This window comes from Oenanthe melanoleuca, chromosome 3, assembly GCF_029582105.1.
Source record: "Oenanthe melanoleuca isolate GR-GAL-2019-014 chromosome 3, OMel1.0, whole genome shotgun sequence".
Classification (NCBI taxonomy): domain Eukaryota; kingdom Metazoa; phylum Chordata; class Aves; order Passeriformes; family Muscicapidae; genus Oenanthe; species Oenanthe melanoleuca.
In genome coordinates, this window is record NC_079336.1 from 55,340,281 (window position 1) to 55,360,344 (window position 20,064).

At 44.8% G+C, this 20,064-nt stretch overlaps 1 protein-coding gene across 3 annotated transcripts in view; it reads left to right on the top strand.

Moving 5' to 3' along the window:
• The first annotated feature begins 4,923 nt into the window (after nucleotides 1–4,923).
• The window catches only part of AKAP12 (A-kinase anchoring protein 12), a 30,207-nt gene continuing 15,066 nt past the window's right edge, over nucleotides 4,924–20,064 (top strand). The window contains exons 1-2 of one of the 3 annotated variants that reach the window (XM_056487033.1): nucleotides 4,924–5,286; nucleotides 14,360–14,552. In XM_056487033.1, the coding sequence (XP_056343008.1) occupies nucleotides 5,149–5,286; nucleotides 14,360–14,552 (331 nt within the window). In that variant the 5' untranslated portion in view covers nucleotides 4,924–5,148. Of the gene's footprint in view, nucleotides 5,287–14,359; nucleotides 14,553–17,294; nucleotides 17,577–18,860; nucleotides 19,071–20,064 lie in introns of those variants that run through there. The other 2 variants (XM_056487034.1, XM_056487035.1) reach the window with 2 other exon arrangements.

The following is a 20,064-nucleotide window of genomic DNA, read 5'->3' on the forward strand; positions in this document are numbered from 1 at the left end:
CCCCACCACTCTTGATAACATCGGCAGTGCCAAGGCATTTCTAAACAGTCACTGGGCTTAGTCCCAAGCCACAGGGGTTTCCTCCTGAAGACAAAAGAGCCTCACTCACCTGCTGCTGGGACAATGGGCTAATGGCATTAGGGGGACCTTCTATGCCTCTTTATCTCTCTCCTCTGGGCATTCCTCCCTTGATGAGGAATTTCCTCAGAGCCTGAGGAGGCTGAAAGGCTTCTTGGGTGAGATGCATTTATCTGTGCAGCAGATAAAACATTGTAGTGGAGGTCACATTCTTCCATCTTTACCGCTGTAACTAAACTTGCCTGTAAGCTGGTGTCCCCTTGCACCTGCACACAACATTATTTATTCTCCTATTACACTGCATTACTATTATACTGATAACATGAAACTAAACTACAGCCTGACTGTATTTTCCCCCTCCTTAACTGGAAAGTGGACCACTTGGCATAATAGAGGAATAATGAAACACAAGTCCTTTGAGCTTATTCCTTCTTTTCTTATGAAAAAAAACTCATAGAGAATACTTCTTTTTCCTTCTTTATAAAGCCAAATTTTAGTTTCCTTCCTCATTTAGGAAAAAATTTTCATCCACTGTCACCTTCAAGCCTGAACACCCAAGCATTGCCTCCTGGAACCAATATATTTATATGGGCAGATCAGTGTCTGTCCAATAACCAGAGCTCTTACAGGTTTGAGACGAGACCATTTGGGCTGTTCCCAGGACATCTTCAGCCAAACTCCCAACAGGATGGACCTTTGCAGTCTCTTGCCCTGTTCCATGTCCCTGTGAAGAATTGTGATGGGCAGGTGACAACAGTTAGACTCCTGAAGCTTAACACATCTGTCCAACACCTCCTGGGAAGAACAGACAAGTGAAGAACTGGTGAGGAGAGAAACCACAGGGAAACTACAGAGAAACTACAGGCTGAGTAGTAGAGGGAGTAGTAAAGAGGTAGCAGAGACAGACTGGTACTAGAGAAAACTACAGGCTGGGTCTCTCCTTCCTGAAACAGATCTGGAATGTCCAACAAGGGTCTCTGGGTGCTGCAGTAAAGTGCAGATACTTGCTGAATTACACACTTGCTACACAAACATATGGCCTTTACCAAAATAACCATCAAATTCAAGACTGAAATCAATTTCTGCTACTAACATTATTTTTAAATTGCACAGTGAGAGGAGCCAATTTAGTTTTGTTATGTGCGACACACAGATGTGTATCTTTATCCATGAATAGGTCTTTTCTGACACAGATCACCTGTGTGATGTGAACCTATTAGATGTAAAGGCTCTGCTCATCTGTCACTGTGAATCTTCTGGGATATGTGGGCTCCTGGGAAGTAAAGAAAGAGTCTTCTACCAGCAAAATTTAATCCTTTTTCATTATTTCTTACTATGGCATTATAAGTGCTGCTTGCAAGACACCTATTTTTACACAGCTATTTCAAAAATTTTCTTCTTTTTACACTCATCAGTAGTTTGTTTGGCTGATACATACTATCTCCTTAGGCATATCCATGTATTTCTAACAGCACCCTAGAATTTCCTATCATAACTGGACAAGAGAGGGGGGAAAAAATCTGAGCATTGCAGTAAATACAGCTGAGGTGAAGTCAGAGCACTATATTCTCTATCCAGATCTAAGGTATGTTTTTGAGAGCTTCCCATTTTGACAACACATACACGATATGTTTCCACTTCACTTCTGTGCCAAAAATATCCCAATGCAGCTCTAGCACTGATAAAGGAAGCAAGAGCCTTAATGTAAACAAGGCTCCAAGCAGCTGCCAGTGCTCCCAGCCACTGTTTCACACTAACCTGTGAGCATCCCAGCCAGCCTGGGGTATGGAGCAGCCCCTGGCATGCTGGCTGGGCAGGCAGCCCTGTTCCCCATCATGGATCCCATCCCCACCTTGCTGCTGACTTCCCATCCACCCTGCCACTCCTCAGGATTAGCCAGAGCAGCCAACAGCAGCAAAGCTTGTGGCCACTTGCAGGGACCAACAGAGTCAAGGCTGGAAGGAGTGCATGGGGAAAATCGTGGATGGGGCAGAAGACAGCAGGAAAATATTTCATTAACACGGGCTCACAGATTGACACGTGGTTCATCTCTTCAGTACAAAAGCATTAGCAGCAGTTACACCCATCATAAATGCTTTTGGAAAAGAAGCTATTTTAAAAGTAAGTTCATTAAGCCCTGTCCACAGACTCTGTATTATAAATATCATTATGAAAGTCATTCAGGTTTTAGGGGAGTTTTAAAACAGTCATGTACTAGTTGCAGTGCTGGAAGATTGCCCTGCCACTAGCAAGGTCTGTGCTTACACCTCTTAGTAGGAGTTTCCTCAAAGATGTTTCACTGCAAATAGTTCTAGATAATATGCCAGTAGAGCTTTAATTATTATTTTTCTTTATTCCTTGGATTCATCCTAAAAAGTGTGCATGCATACTTCTGTCACCAGTTTGAATATTCTCACCTCAGCACCAACACTTGGTGGCTTGGGAAGAGGTCCAGTGGAAGCTTATGTGACTGCACTTGACTGGAATGGCTGTCAAGAGAAAGAGATGTAGTGCTGAACAATGCTTTGATACAGCAAGAAGCATTTGCAGCATTCAGGGTAAAGGTCTGGGCAAAAACCACCCCAGTACACAGGCAGAAGACATGGAAACAGTCTGGCAAATGCCAGAGTCAGACCTGTCATCCATCGTGATTCCATCTGTACAGGCAAGGTACAGACCATCAAGAATGGCAAATTGGGAACCGACCACCCTCTGGACAAGATTGGAGATGTTGGATATCTCTGTTAAAAGTTCCTATGCTAGATGCACTCCAGGAAAGAAAAAAAGCTCAAGCATATAAATGCAAGAGGAAAGGAGACAGAACTGTGCCCATATCAGGGATTATATAGGGATAGAGAACAAGTTGTCTGCATCACAGGTTTGAAAAAATGGGGTGGTTCAGAGTGGTGAGAAGTTATGAGTGTACACACAAGCCATCCTGTGCTGCTCGACCTTATCACCAGAAAGCCATCCCCAGCACATTTTACTTCACTGAATAGATGTAGCCAAAAGAAAGTAATTTGTGTTCAGAAAATGGTTGGTGAATGGACATGAGGGATGTCTCTCTCAGCTGCAGTGCTTGCAGCATCTTTGCTCCAAGACTGCTGGGCACAGAGCCAGTATTGCTGGGCACAAGCAAAAGGACTAAAGAGCAAGTTTAGACGGCAGCAAGGAGGCAGTGCTCTAGCTGCTTGCAGAGAAAGCATTGGTGGTCAACAAGCAGTGAAAAGAGAAATGACGTGGCATAGACCTTGAATTATGTCACGTTTCACTTCTCCCTGGCAAAACCCCGATCTCCCTGTGGCACACGCCGTTCCCAACCTCCATGTGCCACTGAGCCACACAGCTGGCCTTCCCCTCTCCAAAGCCCAGGAATTCTCTGTGTCTATGCCCGGGGTCCACAGCTGAAGGGGAACCCAAGATAGCCCTGCAGCAGTTGGGCTGGCCTCTGTTCTCAACTGCACCTGCAAAGGAGCAGCCAAAGGCAGGGAGAAAGGCAGATTTGGTGGGGAATGAGGTGGTGCTGGCTGTTTCTCCACCAGAGACACGGACATCAAAGGATGACAGCCAGGAAAGGCTGGGAACAGCCTCCTTGCTCCCTGCTGTGGGTGATCCAGAAGTCCTGGGTGGCTATAGGTAAGTTCTACTTACAGGGACTCTACTACAGGCACCACTTAAAGCTTGCACCTTGCTCTTCTGAAAATGAGGAAGACTATGCAGAAAGGGAGAGATGTTGATCCAACTCTGCGATCCACAACACCAGTTTTGTTCTGCTGAACACAAACAATTCCAGTAGGTTCTTGTGTTAGTTAGGGGGAGATGACAAAAATGCTTTTTCAGTCATTGACTTGATGTGTGTTTACTTTTTTAGGGACAAAAAACTGACCAGTATGTAAAGATTAGGCCATTTGTAGAATGGAAATTTAACAGAACTGGTTTGTTATTGAACGAAGCAGTGCTTTGGTGGGTGAGGACTGGTTTAAATGTTCTAAAGTAAATTGTGTATGTACTATGAATTCTTCAGACCATTCCTGATTTTAACCATGAACTCTGTAGAGGACAGGTGCATGCATATGTTTAGAAAAAAAAATCTATACTTACGGTGATTAATGGATCTGTTTGCTACCCGTTTGGCACATTGTGGTTAGTTACTAATTTATTGTGTGCGCTATTTCACTGCTGATACCTTTGAAAGTACCAGGTAAGATCATGCCTACATACACATTGGTCCTGTTTCCGTGGCATGGGAAAGATGCTTTGTGAATTCTGGGCTAGGAGAGAAACTACACTGTTCTTGGCTTTGCTTGCTTATGCCGTGATCTGGCATGAATTAATAATAGGGAACCCATCCTGCATGACAATACAAAACAAAAAAACAAAAAACAAAAAAAAAACAAAACAAAACCAACAAACAAACGAAAAAAAAAAAAGCGGCTTGATTCTTTTGTTTCTTCAAAGTTGCCTAAGACATGGGACCTTAATTTCTGCATCAGCTGGAACCTGGGCGTCCTTCCCCCAGGCAGCAGGCCCAGCATGGCAGCGGTGCGGAGCGCGGAGCCAGCCACGGGCGGGGGCCGGAGCCCCCGAGGGGCCGGCGGGCGGCCGCGGGTCCCGGCCCCGGCCCCGGGAGAGCGGCGAGGGGCCCGAAGCGCTGAGTCAGCGCCGCGGTGCCACGGCGGAGGGCCGGGGGCCGGATCCCCCCGCCCGGCGGTGCCCGGGAGGGGCGGGGAGAGGCGGCGGCGGCGGCGGGCAGGGCGCTGCCCCCCTTGGCCGCTCCTTATCAGCCCGGTTTGATGCTGCAAGGCGTGTCCGGGGATCTGCTCATGTGATGGAGCAAGAGGCAGGCGGGCGGGGGGACCAGGGGAGGAGGTGATTTTCCTCGCTGCTCTCGCTCGCGCTTTTTTTTTTTTTTTTTCCCCTTTCCCTTTTTTTTTTTTTTTTTTTTTTTTAAATTTCCCCCCTCTCGCGCCCTAAAGGAGTTTGCAGAGAGCCGGGCTCCATTCCCGGCTGTGCCGCCGCCGCCCACCGCCAGCCCCCGCCCGCGGCTCCGCACGGCCGCGGGGCAGCGCCATGGGCGCCGGCAGCTCCGCCGAGCCGGCCGCCCCGCAGGACGGGGCCGGGGCCGCCGCCGAGCCCCCCAGCACCCCCCCGGAGCCGCTGCCGGCAGAAGACGCGGCGGAGCCCCAGCCACCGGCGGAGCCCGCCAAGGTAAGGCAGAGGCGGCGGGCAGGCGCGGGGGGGACGCGGGGCGGCGGCTCCCGCCGCGCCCCCGGGCCGGGGAAACTTTCCCGCCGCGGCTGCGGCCACCTGCCGCAGCGCCGGGCACCCCCCGGGCCGGGCGCGGAGCCGGGACTGCGCCACGGCCGGCGCCGCAGTCATAAAACTCCCGCCGGCGGCAGCAGCGCTGGGGCGGGGGGCGCGGGCGGCCGCGGGGGCGCCGCCGCTTTTGTGTGCGGCCGGGGCGAGAGGAGCCGCACCCACCCGCGGCGAGGTCTGCGCCAAGCCGCTCCTGACTGCGGTCCTGCGGCCGGATCGCCGCCGCTCTCCGCAGCCCCCCCGCCCCATCCTCTCCGTTCCCGAGGGAGCAGGTGGGAGGCGCGGCGGGGCGCGGCTCGGCGGTGCCTCGGGCCGGGCTCCGGCCGCGCTGTGCCCCCTTCCCGCCCCGGGCCGCGCCCCCGGGCCGCGCTCACCTGAGCCGCCGCCGCGGGCAAGGGGCGGCCGGGCGGCGGCGGGGCCGGAGCCGCGGCTTCGCTGCGGCCCGCCGCCCTACCGCATAGGGGGCGAGGGGGAGGGACTCCCGAACTCCCGGCCGTGGGGAGCGAAGGAGCTCTAGGTATGTGTGATTTAAAATAAAGCCGTTGAAGAATTGAAAGAAATTCTTTTAAAACATGTCTGGCGTTTAAAAATAGATTATGAATGAACCCATTTATCCCTCTGGAATAGGCGCGTTTAGGGGATTTTGGGACTGAAAGGGAGGTTATGTGCATCTGTGTGTTTACATAGCGTGGCTTTGGGGAGTTTGTGAGGGGAGAAATAATACCACGTTCTAGCGAGATATCCCCTCTTCGGGCTCTTCAGAGTTTGGGTGCTAGGAGCAGGGAGACTCCGAAGTTTCTGTGACTGATGCGTGGGTGTATTAGATCTTGAGAACCGGTTATGACTTTGTTTCTTTGACCTTGTGGTTCAGATTTAACTTTCAAGTTGAATTTCCCATAGTTCCTGGCTGCCACTAGACCTCCTTGTGCGTGTTTTGACAGATTTGAAAACCACATTGAGAATGAACTTTAAATTAACTAAGATTTATTTTATTTTCTTTTTAACCAAATAAGCGTTGGGGATTGGCGTTGGTTAACAAAATATTTAGCAGTTGTGTTGGGCAATTTTAGAATTCAGATGGTGACGTTCAGAAAAGAGGGAATTTATAACGGGCAAGCATTTGGCTATTGCGGTTGTTTAAAATTTAAGATAATGCGACTTTGAAGAAAGGACTTAATATTCATAGCCATGTTTATCCAGTTATGGGAACTAAGATGCTCTAAAAAAAGAGAATCACATTAATACTGTTCTCAAGTACAGATTACTATTAATATTGCGTTTTGTGTCTTCTAAGCTTTAGGAAAAATGTTTTCTAGTAGATTTTTGCCTGATTATTCAAGTAGAACTGTTTAAAATTGGGACAGTTCTATTACTCTGTCTTACTAAAGTAACTTCATGCAGATTTGTGCCACAGTTTTTCATGTAATTCCTTCCAGCTCTTTGAATTTGAAAATTACCAGGTCTTGCAATGCCCCTGGAGAAATCTGTCAGCTAATTTGTTTGTGAAACATACAATGGGAATCTTTCGTAGGGTGGTCTTCTTTCTTGCAATTTCCAAGTTAAAATACTTATTAAAACTCTTCTAGAAGAAAAACTTTGGAAACTGACCTCAGTGGAATCCAACTTGAGTGAGCTTTGGCAAGGCAATTACAAATAAACTGTCTAAGCAACTAGTCTTATACAGGCTATAAAATCTCAGATAAGTTGTGCTTTCTTTTGTGATGTGAAATCCTTGGAAGATTTAATTAAATTTCTTTCATGACGTAGTTGCATTTATTGCAAGCTGAAAACCTCTTCGCCTTCTAGAAAGGAACAAATTTATAGTCATTAAGCTTTGTTAGTCACACGTGACTCTTTGGCCAGATACCAGTTTTTGGTTGTCCTGAAAGGGTGTATGGTTTTGGTGTTGCTCACTTTTGCAGCCCAGGGACCCTGTGAAATACTTGGTCTAGAGAATGAGGGATATTTAGTCGCCTTTGGGTGCTGGCTTGTGAACAAGGTGGGTTAAATGTGGGCCCATGTGAGTACCTCAGCTGTTGACCCCATCTTCTCTGAAATTCCTGGTCCCACATAAAGCAGCTCCAGAGTTTCCAGCCTACTACTACAGTACTAGGACTCGAAACGAGTGGATTTCTTTACTGTAGCAGACAAGAGTTAAACTCTGGCAGTGGAGGAGCTGCTCCTTATCTTGCATAGCCACCCCAATGTGGGAAGCCACCTCTGTAGGGAGGTGTGAGAGATCCTGGTGGTACCAATCCATCCAGCTGCCTGAACTGAATTAATCAGATCTGTGAATTGACCCCCTGTTGAAACCAAGGTGCAGGGTATGGTTCTACAGAAGGCTGTTTTTTGTGGTGGAGTTACCTCCTTGCTGTTTGAGCAGCAATGCTCTTTCCCCCCTCCTTTTCTTCTCTGTTTTGCCTCAGATAGTGCAGTCTCACTTTGCTGTGTTGTGTCCTAACCTTGCCTTTCTGTAAGCAGGTTAAACTCACTAACCCTTCAGGAAACTGAAATTTATTCTTGCTGGACCATTTTCCTAATCTGCTTGTGATTTCATTTGACTCCTACATTGTGGAGGTGAGACCAAGAGCAGGACAAGGCAAGCATTTCCAGCAGGGCAGGAGGGAAAATGAAAAAAACTCCTGTTGGTAGCAGTGAGCTGGTAAAAATTCATTGAAACCTCTCGGGCAGACTGTCCTGAGCAGCACGGAGGCCTGAAACTTGGCCTGAGAAGGATTTACCAGATTTCAGTAGTGCTTCTAGAAGTAGGAACAAGATCTTTTTGGTCTTGAAGAGGACCAGACAAACATTTGGTGTCCTGAACTGACAAAAGCCATCGAGATGTCAGGTGAGGTTCATGTGCTCCTGCCTCCTCCCCAGAGCACCTGCAGCCTCTCCTTTATTGCATCTGGCACTGTGTGAGCTTGTTCAAGGAGCTAAGCCCCTGGAAAACTGTTCAGTTCTTTGGCAAGGTCATTCTCTGCTGATGGAGCGAGATGTGTTGGCTTTTGGCACTCAGCAGAAGCTGCAGGTACAGGGGAGCAGGCGAGATCTTGTGTCCAGAGTTGGACAAGAAGCTGGGTGACATTTCTGTTGGTGGCAGCATGGGACTGGGTTGGTTTGGGTGTCTCCATTTTGTGAGCACCCTCTCTGTTCATAGCAGTGATGTGGCTCTCACCCAACTTCCAATTTTGATGCTAAGCATTGGAGATACGGAAAAAAATTCCAGCATGGTGCACTCCCATGGAGAGGAAGGTGACTTCAAGCCATTAGGGCAACACCAGGATAGCTGTGTCATCCTACCAGCATTGCAGCTGACTGTGATAATCGCACACACACATCTAGAAGTTTGAGGTGCCAGCTTTAATACAGGTTTCTTTTTGTGGCTCTGTGGAAGGAGGCAAGCTCTGTTGGAACAGCTACCTGAAACAGTGTAGAGAAACTTCCAGAGAGAGAATCTGGAAAAATACGGGCATGCTAATAAGCTATTCTTCCACTAAAATCTACGCTTGTCAGAGATAATATTTTAATGGGGATTGATGGCTTGAAAATGCAGTGGTGGATTCCTGGCTTGCTGGCATGCAAGGGCTTCCACTTGACCAGCAAGTCATTCAAACTGTGTTTTCGGGATGGTTCCCATTTTCTGAGTAGTAACTTGATTATGGTACCTGTGTTGTAATGAGAGCAAGTGTGTGCTAGACAGTAAATATTTGGAACTGTCTCTTCTAAAGAGGTTACCAGCTGAAATGTCAGGGTATCTTATTGTCTCACTGCCTGACAAATAACAGCTGGGGCAGACTTACATCTGCTGTTTAACAACTGCGTTCTGGTGAGGGAGCTGAGTCAGCCTGAAAATACTACGTTAGCAATGGTGAAACTAAGCTTCTTCAAGGAAAGTCCCTAGACTGTGTCTTTGGGAGCCCCAGTTGGAGACATTTGGTCTGAAGCTGCAGGGTTCCCCTGGGTCAGCGGGTCTGATTCCCATTAGATACTTCTCTTCCAAGAAGGAAGAGACTGGTACAATTCAGTGGTAAGTGGTAAATTTCAGTGGTAAGGTTTGGAGAGCTGACCGTGCCTGTGGAGTGGTTGTGATGGAAGCATAAAAACGTGTAATTGAAAAAATGCACAATGGAAATTGGTGTCATAGCGGCACCAAAAGCGTGAAATAAGGCCCTAATCATATAGGAGATAAGAGGGAGGGGGTAGAGGGAGTGGCCGGGCACTTTGAAAGCCGAGGCAATTAGCTTGCGTTTGATGTGGTGGAGGCTAAAGAGATGCAAAGAGGAGCGTCGGGACTTTGAAAGTCCTCCAGGTTGGAAATGCAAGCCTGGGTGTGGTTGCTGAGAGGAGAGGAACGTGCTTTGTGCTCAGCCCGTGTTCTGGCTGGTCCTTGGAGCCTGGGTGAGCTGTACCTGTGAAATTCATCCATAAGGTGGTGTCTGAAAGGTATGAGACCTGGGAAGGAGCTCAGTTTGGATCAGGCTTCAGAATAGACTGGGGGTAGTGCTGCTTTCACAGGCTGCAAAAAGAGATCGCAGAGATGGGTGCAGAAACTTTTCGGTGTTTCGAGTGTTTTGTTTTATCCATTTGGATTTCAAGGGTAGTCATCCATAAGGAGGTGTCACAGCGAAGTCAGGCTGAGAACTGGGAGAGAAGAGGGCAGATAGGAGATGGAAGATGTGGATAAAGTTCTTGGCTTTGTCCTCAGGAGGCAGAAATAAAGTGATGAAATTAAGTGCGCTGTTGTGTGCCTTACAGAGGAAGGGCCTTGTGTTTTCTTCACCTGGAACTTGCAGTGTCCCACAGACCTCTAATGTTTAGCTAATGCAAAACAAGACAAACTGCTGTGAACAAAGAGTTGGAGTGATCCAATTTTTTTTCTTTTCCCGAGTGTTGATATTTGAAGTTCTTTTTAATGAAGCGGTGTGTGCTAAGAGCAGACCCCCTGAGCTCACCAACAGTTTTTCCCAGAGTTTCAAAATCAAACTTCAGGAAAAATATTAGAGACCATTATGTTAGTTTGCTCAGTTGTTCAGCCAGCTGGATCTGGCTATTTTAGTAATCTAGTGTAGAATCAGTGTAGCAGGATTAACAGAATGAGGTAAAATTAACTCTGGTACGTTTGGGCCTGGTGTGAGGAATCCCTGGAATGATTTGGGTCTGGTACAAGGAATGTTGGGAATGATGGTGATCCTGGTGGGGGAAGTGGGTGCTGCAAACCTCTCAGGAGCAGTGCCTGAAGGAAGTGTCCACTACTGTACAGTGAGATCAGGACTTGCAGTTCATCCACATCTCATGCAATTTGTCGTGTTAATTTACCCATTTTCAATTTTGTGTGCGTTTAATGGGGTCTAACACTTGGACCCATTGCTGGATGCAAGCTGGAGCAGAAGCTGCTCTTGGTTGGAGTGATGTGGGCATCAAGCCCTCTGCATTGCAGTCTCATCAGCTGGGTGTCTGCCCTTTGCTTCCATCTTTGTGGTGAATGTGAGGCAAATATTAAAAAAATACACCCAGGCTGTATAGTAATGGCGTGACAGAAACTGGAGTGTTGCTTTGCTAATGGCCCTTTGTTTTGGGAATGGAGAAGCTGAAAGATCAGTGAACTGGATAACCAGTTCTCCTCAGTTTCTCCTGTGTTTATGAGATGACACATTCATAAATTAATAATCAAAGGAGTGTAATGAATGTGTGCCACAAAAAACTGAAAAATGTTGGTAAACCTGCCAAATGTAACGTCTCATTACTTGTAGATGAATGCAAAAAGATGAACAGAGAGATTCCTAATATGATTAATTTTTGTCTTTTTAAATTTTGTTTTCGCCCATCTCTCTAAACTCTGATGTTGTATTTGTCTAAGCTTTACAACTATTCCCAATGGAATTAAGAACACTGCTCACCAAATTAGATGTAATTGGACTAAACTGCAGTTTAGATCCCTTCAGAGAAATGAAGCAGTTAATGTGAAGGAAAACTGAAATTAGTTTCTTTTGAGGACTAATGCAGGGGGACAGACTGCACTGACCCTCATAAAAAGAGCCTGAGCAACTTTTTTTAGAACACATAACTTTTTTTTCTTTTTTTAAACTAGTGATGCTGTTATGTCTCCTTTCACTTTACCAACTTCCCAAAGGTTTCTTCTCCTTGGCACATGTTTTAATTTGGAAAAAGTACTATTGTTTTATTAGTTTTGATTATTCAGTTATTTAAAGCAGAACACTTGATTTGAAAATCTAAGTTTGCCTTTGCAAGGCCAAGAATCACATCAAAATTTTCCCAAGAGACTGGGGTAAAAAGGTAGGGTTATACTGCAGGTCTGGTCAGATTTGAAAATACTGAGGTTTTCCATGTATTTACATTTTTTACTCAGATGTGACTGATGGATCCTACTTCCAAAACTGAATTTATGTACACAGTGAACAGGGATTGTAATTATACTGGCAGGTTATAAAAACTGCTTATAGTCTTACATTTAGTGATGTTTTATATTTAATTCTGTTTTTCATACTGGAAGGTATTGCAGATTTAACAGATCCAAAGGGTTGTCTGCTAGACCCAATGACTGGGTCTGGCCTGAATCTTGGTCTGAAATCACAATTCTTTAGGATTGTATAAAGTCAGTTTTCCTGAATGCACCGAAACTGTAGAATCAATTCAGAGCTGGGGTAATAATAAGTGTTGTTACCATTGTTAATATTTTATTGTAATAGTCTGTGCTCAGTTTAGGAAGGAGACAAGCTGTACTGCATTGGGGTACCAAGTACCTTTGTACTCTGGTTCTTTGCAGTCTACTGGTGCTTGTTAGGCAAATGGTTGAGTGTGTCTGTACATGGGGCTAGCTTTAAAATGGTGTGCTGCCTGGGGGGAGGTTTGGAGAGAAAGGCAAAGAAGTCTGAATAACTTGAGGAATGCTAAGATACTCAGTTCTGTTGCCTTTCTTGTGACTTGAAAGAATTGTTGGTGGTAATTCTGAATGTATCATACTGAAATAGTCATCCATGGCTTTTTCTTCAGATAGCCAAGCTCCCTGAGAGCCAGTCGAGTTAAGGTTGTTCTTGTGTTTGCAGGATTCGCAGCTGTCTTTCAAGAACGAATCAGTAAAACTTACTATTATTAAAAAAATAGTAATTGTCCTCTACCAAATTTATACAGAAGAATATTAAAACCCTTTCAGAATTAGGTTGTTGTTTTCTACATCTGATTTTGTTGCTTGTCTTTAATCAGCTACTGCCATTCACCTACTATTGTGTGCAATGCGGAGGAGCTTCCCAGGGTTTACGTGCCTTTGTTCAGTAGTGTGGTGTCTTTATCCCTCCTGAGTTCCCGTGTTTTAGATTTATGGGAAGGATGATGTGAGAAGCAGGAATGTAATCTGAGTGCTAAGCCATTCCGTATTTCTTCTATTTAATATCTGGTCTCAGCATGTGAAAACTCTGAAGCCAAATTATTCCATCTGTGGTATTGGCAGTGGAGCAGAATGGGATCCTTTTTCGTGAGGTGGATTATGTGGCTGTGAAAGGCAGCTTTGAGGAGTGCAACAACGCCGGGTGGAAACAATTTGGCTTCATTAAGGGCTTCTGAACTGAAAATTTGGAACCTGAACGCACACACTTCATTGCTTGTGGAAGTGGGGTACAGCGCTTCTCCCAGATCTCATCCAGTGTGTGAAAAGAGGCTGGTGATTAAGAGGAAAGCCCTTTTCCTGGCACTCTGTTGATTTGTCTCTTGACTTGAAATTCTGTTGCAGCAGGCTAATTACTAATCTAAATAAATACATAGATTTCCCCATTCAGAAGGTTTATGTACGGGGGAGGCGGGGTTGGAGGAGAATCATCAGGAATGTGGTATCTTCCTGATCCCAGTTTGGTGCTTCAGGTGTGTGTTTGAAAGATCCCATCTTTCAGTGTAATGTATCTGTGATACCTTTGATTAATTAACAGGGCTTCAATGGCAGTATTTTGAGAGTACAGACGAGTTGTAAGACAATGATGCATAATTAAGGTTTGCTGTTCCACCAGAGGAACTTCAAACCTTCGCTTCAGGAATAATGGTTAATTAGTTGAAATGGCTTCTGTTGGAAGGTAATAGAATCAGTTGGAGAGCTAGTTCATTAAATAAAGGGTAATCAATAAATTAAAGGGTAATTAAGTATCTTATAATGACCGCAACACGTTCCATACTTTAAAAAATGTTTGTGAAAGTATATGTCTTCTTATAGGGCAAGCTAGTACAAATTTTGAAAATACTTAAAATGTATCAAGTGTGGAAGTTGAAAAACAGATTCTTCTTTTTGCACATATTAGCAAATTTAATAAAAAATAGTTCAAATGCTAAAGGGCAGAGTCGCAAAGAATTGCAAAGGTCTTTTGTCCTGTAAGAATAGTTTCTGCCTAACAACAGAGGTCCAAAAATTCTAGTTTTAATCTGTTTCACTGCATTTCCTCGTGGTAAATCCATGTGTATTCTTCTTTCTGTCCTGAATAGTTCCATTTCTTTGTAGTTGTGTTGTTGATGATGATAAGATAAGCACATCAGGAGAGGTGCAATACCAAAGGCTGTATTGTAGAGAGGATTAATTCATATATCAGAGCAGTTGTGCCAAACATTTTGAATGGAGAATTCCTTTCCATCAGCTGGATTCACCTTACCCTGGACTTTTCCTTCAATGAGGAAACCAATTTCTACACAAGGTTACAGGCCATTGTCTGTAAGACCTGCTTTTTCTGTGTATTTCATGTGGGAGAGCAGAAAGATAAATAGTCCCAGTTATGTGTTTTGGTTTTTCTTCCTCACAGAAATACTTTATTAAATAAAGTTAAAAGTGTTTGCATGTATGTATTCAAAGTGAGAATGAAAGAACATTCTTTGCGGGCTGTGGGGGCAATCCAGCCTAATACTAATGTTTTCTTTTCCTTTTCTCTTTCTTTCCCTGCTGCCATCCTTCAATCAATATTTGACCACGCAGGCTTTAAATGCAAGTTTACCAGTACCTGATGTTGGTGAGGACAATGTGAAGCACGATGCTTCACCACAGGAGCCACTGCAGCTGGGAGCTGTTACAGCATCTAAGGAGCTGGGTGGGCAGCAGTCAGAGGTCTCTGCAGAGTCACCACTCCAGGAATCCCCGGCAGAGCAAACAGAGTCTGCTGGAACGGGCGGTGAGTAAAAACGTGTGTTCAGTGGATGTATCATAGAGGCATGCATGCTAAATGGGATGAGAAGTAAAAATAGGGCTCGACTAGCTGTCTGCTACTGAGCAGGTATTGCTCAAGTGATCTGTTGTTGCTCAGGTGCTTCTAGGGCACTATTTGGGGGAGATTTTTTCTCTGTAGGAGAGAGTTCAGATGACAAATGGCTTGTGGACTGAAGGTGTTGGTGTCAGTGGTGGAGGTGCCACCTGTTCCCCCTTAGGGGTCACTCTCAGCTCTGATTACCTCAGTACCTCTACTTGTCTGCTGACCATCCACCTGTTAGGAGCAGCTCAGTTTCCACTCAGTTCCTGCTGCATAGGCCTGTCCCTTCCTTCATAAGTCAGAAATCCTTTTGTATTAATTCATTAGTGATAATAATAGATGATTTTGAACTCATAGGAAGGGATGGGCTGCTAATCTATTGGTTTTACCTTGATTAAAGTTCCCTTACAGCTTTTAATCAGATTTGCATTTGGACCACAAAACCTTTCTCATCATAGGCATCCCAGTGTATTCTGTCTTGGGACTGTCTCCCTTGCTGCATAGTCAGGAATGTGCTGTTCTTTCTCCTGTGTGATCTGGCAGCCCATCTTTCCTGCCCTCATCAGCCTCTTCTTGCTTCCCTCTGTTCCTGTTCACAGGCGTGCATTGAGAGATCTGCTTCAGCAGTCCTGCTGACTTTTTTGGCAGGATGGCAAGAGGGAGGGCTGGTTTTCAGTCAGAGCAGGCATCTAATGGTGGTGGAGAACAGGGAAGGGATGGGGAAGGGAGAAGAGTAGATGAGGCACTATTTTAAGTGTCAGCTTGTAGAGTAGATAAGGCATGTGTGTGTAACCCTTGGAATACTCCAGGGTTTGAATCCTGGTAAAAGCAATTCTTTCTCACATCTTTAATTGCCATAATGCTTTTATCCCAATAGAAAGCTACCATATTTTATCCTGAGCTTTTGTGCCTTTTTTTAAAAGATCATATCAGTAGGGGCTTTTGACATTATAAAAATGGGGTGAAACTTACCCTTCATGAAACTACACTTCTCTAAAATTTTACTCTTAAGTGGACAGGGATGGGGGAAGATACTTGCTAAACAGAGTCATAAAGGAAGAGAAAATACCTGATGTTTGGGATCAGTGTCAGAAGACTTCATGTTGATATTCAGCTTCTGGATCAAGTAAAAGAAAAGATTGTTGAAAGGGCATGAGTTTCAAGCTAATAACCAAAGATTATAATTATTTTTGAATAATCCTGGATTGTAGTTTCAGTTGTACAGAAATCACATACCTAGGATATGTAATGAAGAGGTGAGAAGCTCCCTCTGAGTACAGGTAATTATGTGTAGTCACTTGCACAGCATGATGTGAACGCACACAGCATTAGGAATTTGGTTTTGAGTAGACTGCCTGAAAAACCTTGGCTTTGTTTTGAGAATCATCTCTCCTGTGGTTGTGTGATGCTCTTGTTGTAATCCTGTCCTGTAAGACAAAACCTTGTAATTTTGTCAGTTTTGTAGGTGGAGCCAAGCCTACATGGTAACATTATTTATCTAAAAGGGAAAACAGTTCTCTGTGTTTACTCTTGACATGAGATGCAGCATATATTTGCTGGTAACAATAGCTGAAAATGACATCATCTTTAGAGACAAATAAAACTTGCCCAGTTGAGCACTGGAAAGAGTTCTTAAAGTAAAAGTTATGTTCATATGTTTGTGTCCACTCCACTGGACCTTAGAGAGTCTGGTCTACCTCATCTGTCCTTAGGCAGATGAATAAAGACAAGAGTTGCTTCTTAGTTGCTTCTTGCAGAGAAGTCATTCCACATAGAAAAATGTTCAATTTTAGTTCTCCACTCATTGTTTATTTCACCTTGCTTGTGAGTCTAAACTCAGAAGTATTGTGGCACCAAGCACTGAAACAACACAAGTGTTTGCCTACAGTAAAGGAGTGTTTATGATTAAACGTTTTTTAGGTTGCTTGGTTCTTATCATTATTTGAATCTTGCATTCAGAAGACCACTTGGGAGATGACTTAGACTCATTAAAGTTGCCACTATAAAATTAAATTAACCAGATATTCTGGTAAATTGGCTGTGAAGTTGACTCTGACAGTCAGAGAGATGAAGGCTCAAAATATCATCAGAACTTTAGACATATTCAACACAATCAATTGTACTCAAAATAGAAATACTCTCACTATTATAGAAGGACACCTATATTAGATACTGAGCCTTTATATGTTATTTTATCATAATGCATCCCTTTTTTATTCTCAGTAGGAGCACTAAGTTATTATACTGCAAGTATCTGGAGTAACGTGTTTATAAAACTCTTGAAAGCAGAATTTGAGACAATTTATAACTAATTAGGTTGTAGAGAGTTCCAGTTAAAAAAACCCTCCAAAAAATGAAAAATGAACAAAAAAAAGCCAAACCAGTCCCACAGTGTAACAGGCAAAGGAGCAAATACTTCAGTGTGGAAAACCAGAAGTGTGTTGTATGGTTTTGTTTACGAGGGACAAAACCCATGGGGTTTTTCTGCAGCATGTGTTGAGGCTGGGTGCGGGTGCTTTGTGGGGAGGTGTTGCAGCAGCGGGAGCTGAAGCGGGCGGCTGGTTCGCGGGAGATGGAGCCTGCGGCGGCAGCTCCGAGCCGGACCCGGCGCGGCACCGCTCTTGTCCGCCGGCGGTGGGAAGAGCCGGGCGGGCGGGGGGCGGTCCCGGGCGGGGCCCGGCGCTGTCCGGGCCCGGGGGAGCGGCCGTGGGGCTCGGGGCAGAGCCCAGCCCAGCCCTCCGGCGGGCAGACTTGCATCGGGCAGCCTGTGCTGCGGCCGTCCCTCCGTGCAGCCAGCGGGTGCCGGCGGTGGAAGCGCCGCTGCCGCCCGGCCGCCTCCCTGTCGCTGCCTTCGGCTGGGGCTGCCCCGGGGGCCTGGGAGGAACCTCGGAGCGGGGGTTCGTGGTGCCGCAGTGGCTTCAGCCATGCTGGGGACCGTGACGATGGCGGGTAAGGCGGTGTGGCACTGCCGGGTGCCGGCACACGCGGTTTGCTGCCCGGGGAGCGCCGCCGAGCCCCCAGGGCTAGCGACTCTGCGCTTCTGGCAGGGCGACAGGGGTTAAGAGTCTGCCTGCCTTAAGGGCTTTTATCTCGGTGAGAATCGCTTCCAAGGCTGCTGGAACTTCAGGAAGTGTCGTATCGCCTCCATCGGTGGGGTACCTGCGATACGAGGCTTTGTGAATGTGGAGGTGCTAACTGGGTGTTCTTCTGCAGGACGGGGACCTGGTATCTGAAACTGGGGCATAGAAAGAAAAGGTAGTGATCGCAGTGAGGTGCTGTTTTACATCAATCAAGCAATAAGGCAGTAAAATACATTAAGAGCTCAGCTTGGTGAAATTGGAGGAAATACGGAAATTGGCATCGTTTATATGTTGTAAAAGTATTTGCATGAGAGAAATGAAGCTGTTACTCTATTGCTGTTTATCTTAACGTAGGAAAATTCAGAGGGGATTAGCACCGTGGCAAGGATGTGTGTGTCTATGTGGATGAGAGGCAGCGGGATCCCAGCCTGCAGTACCAAAAACTTGATTCTGTGTGCGCTGAACTCTGCACATCTTACTGTAGGAATTAGCATGAAAGCCACTGAAACTGAGAGCTAATACCGTACACTAGTTGGGCTTTCTGAAAAGATGAGCTTTGGAGGAGCAAAGAATTAAAAGAATCGCACTTCTGGGTTTGCACAAACTTGTCTCTTTCTCTGGGAGACAAAGTGCTATTATGAAGTTTAAATCAACAAACCCGGGGTTTTTTGTGGGTTTTTTTTCCCCCCTAAAGGTGGCTAATTTGCATCGGAATTTCACTCAGATTGATGATGTATGGCTCTAGCTATCTAGGAAATCTTTATTTCATTGTATTAATAATTACTCTCTTTTATATTGTTTGCTAGAGCCAGTGAATGAATTCAACAAATAGGGGGAGTTTATTCATGCAAAATACTTCAGCTTTACAATACATATCGACAACAAAGCCTGTAGAAGTGCGGCTCCATTTGGAGCGGGCCCTGGGGAGGACTGTACGTGATTTGAATCAGTGAGTAGTGGAGGAGATATCCTACTGCTGTTTACAATAGGGTTTTCATTAAACTCGATGTTTAATGAGCTTATCACATGCTGAGTCTTTTTCCTCAAGGGTTCTCTATTTTTTTTATTTCCTTTTATTGTTAGCAATTAAAGGTTAAACTGTTTTTCAAAAGCAATGTCTTTATAGGTTTGCACAGTTTTGATCGTTTGAGGTTTTCATTATTTAATAATTCCTGTGGAAGAACCTCGGATTTTCACTGCAGCACAGCTGCTTGTATAGTACATTTTGCAGGAACTGCATTTGGCTTGTAGTATGTGTTACCATTTCTTGGAAGGGACAGAGGACCTCTGCTTATTGGTATGAAGGAGTGTATTAAGCTGTCATGTGTCTAATTAGTGCAGATGCAGCTTCATCTTCTTTGTGGTGAGTTTTTGATGTTTACATTAGTCTTTATGTGGTCGTTTTGATAAAGAAAAAATTTCAATCTGCTTTTCATTGTTCATTAATCATTAGGTGTTCTCAAAAATGTCCTAGCATTTACTGGCCTTGCTTATCCCATGCTTGTTGCTAATGGAGTCATGAATTTTTTCCCCCCCCAGTGTTAGAGTTGCTTCTATCTTATGCTTGGTGAATAGATTTTATTTTAAGAAGCAGAACCAAGTCACTGAATGTGAGATGTGGACAGCATGTCTAACCATGAAATTTCATAAATATTTGTAGCATGCTGGTTTGGTTCCCAAACAGAACAGCTGTGCTGGTCTGAGAGCAGTTTATTATTGTGAGTGTATTTAATGACGAATTTCTAACTACAGCAACTATTCCAAGCCATAGATAATGACCATTCTGGCTTTAAAAGTCTTCTGTTAATTTTTAAAGAAGAACTATACTGTTTTCTGATGTTTTGAGCTGCTTCTTGAAATACTGAAATGAAAAAAGAAATATCTTAATCTTGAATAAATGAAATACATAACTTTTCCTGCTGGAATTTGAGAAGCTGGGCTCAGAGTTGGAATTTGAGAAGCTCTGGGTTTGAGCAGACAAATACAGCTAAATCAAAATCTCCTAAAAATAAAGATTTTTTGAGGAATGTTCGGATGTTATAGCATCACAGCGGAAATGATTGCATGTTTGGGGATATTTTTTTTTTGCTTGTTTGTTTTTTCAGTTACTTTTCCAAAATACTATTTTCTGAGGATGCTGCTTTTGCTTTCTAAAGTCATGAAAAGTAGTAGTTATTTTGTGGCTTGTTCCTTTTTTCCGTTTTTAAAACGAACACAAAGTGTGTGAGATTTTTGAACCTAACTCTTCAGTTGCCACCCAAGTACCAGAGAACTGAAGACTAAGAACTGTTTGTTTCAAAAGCTTTGAAATAACATAGTTCAAAAGCTCATGAATTGCATGGATGCACTGTGAGATT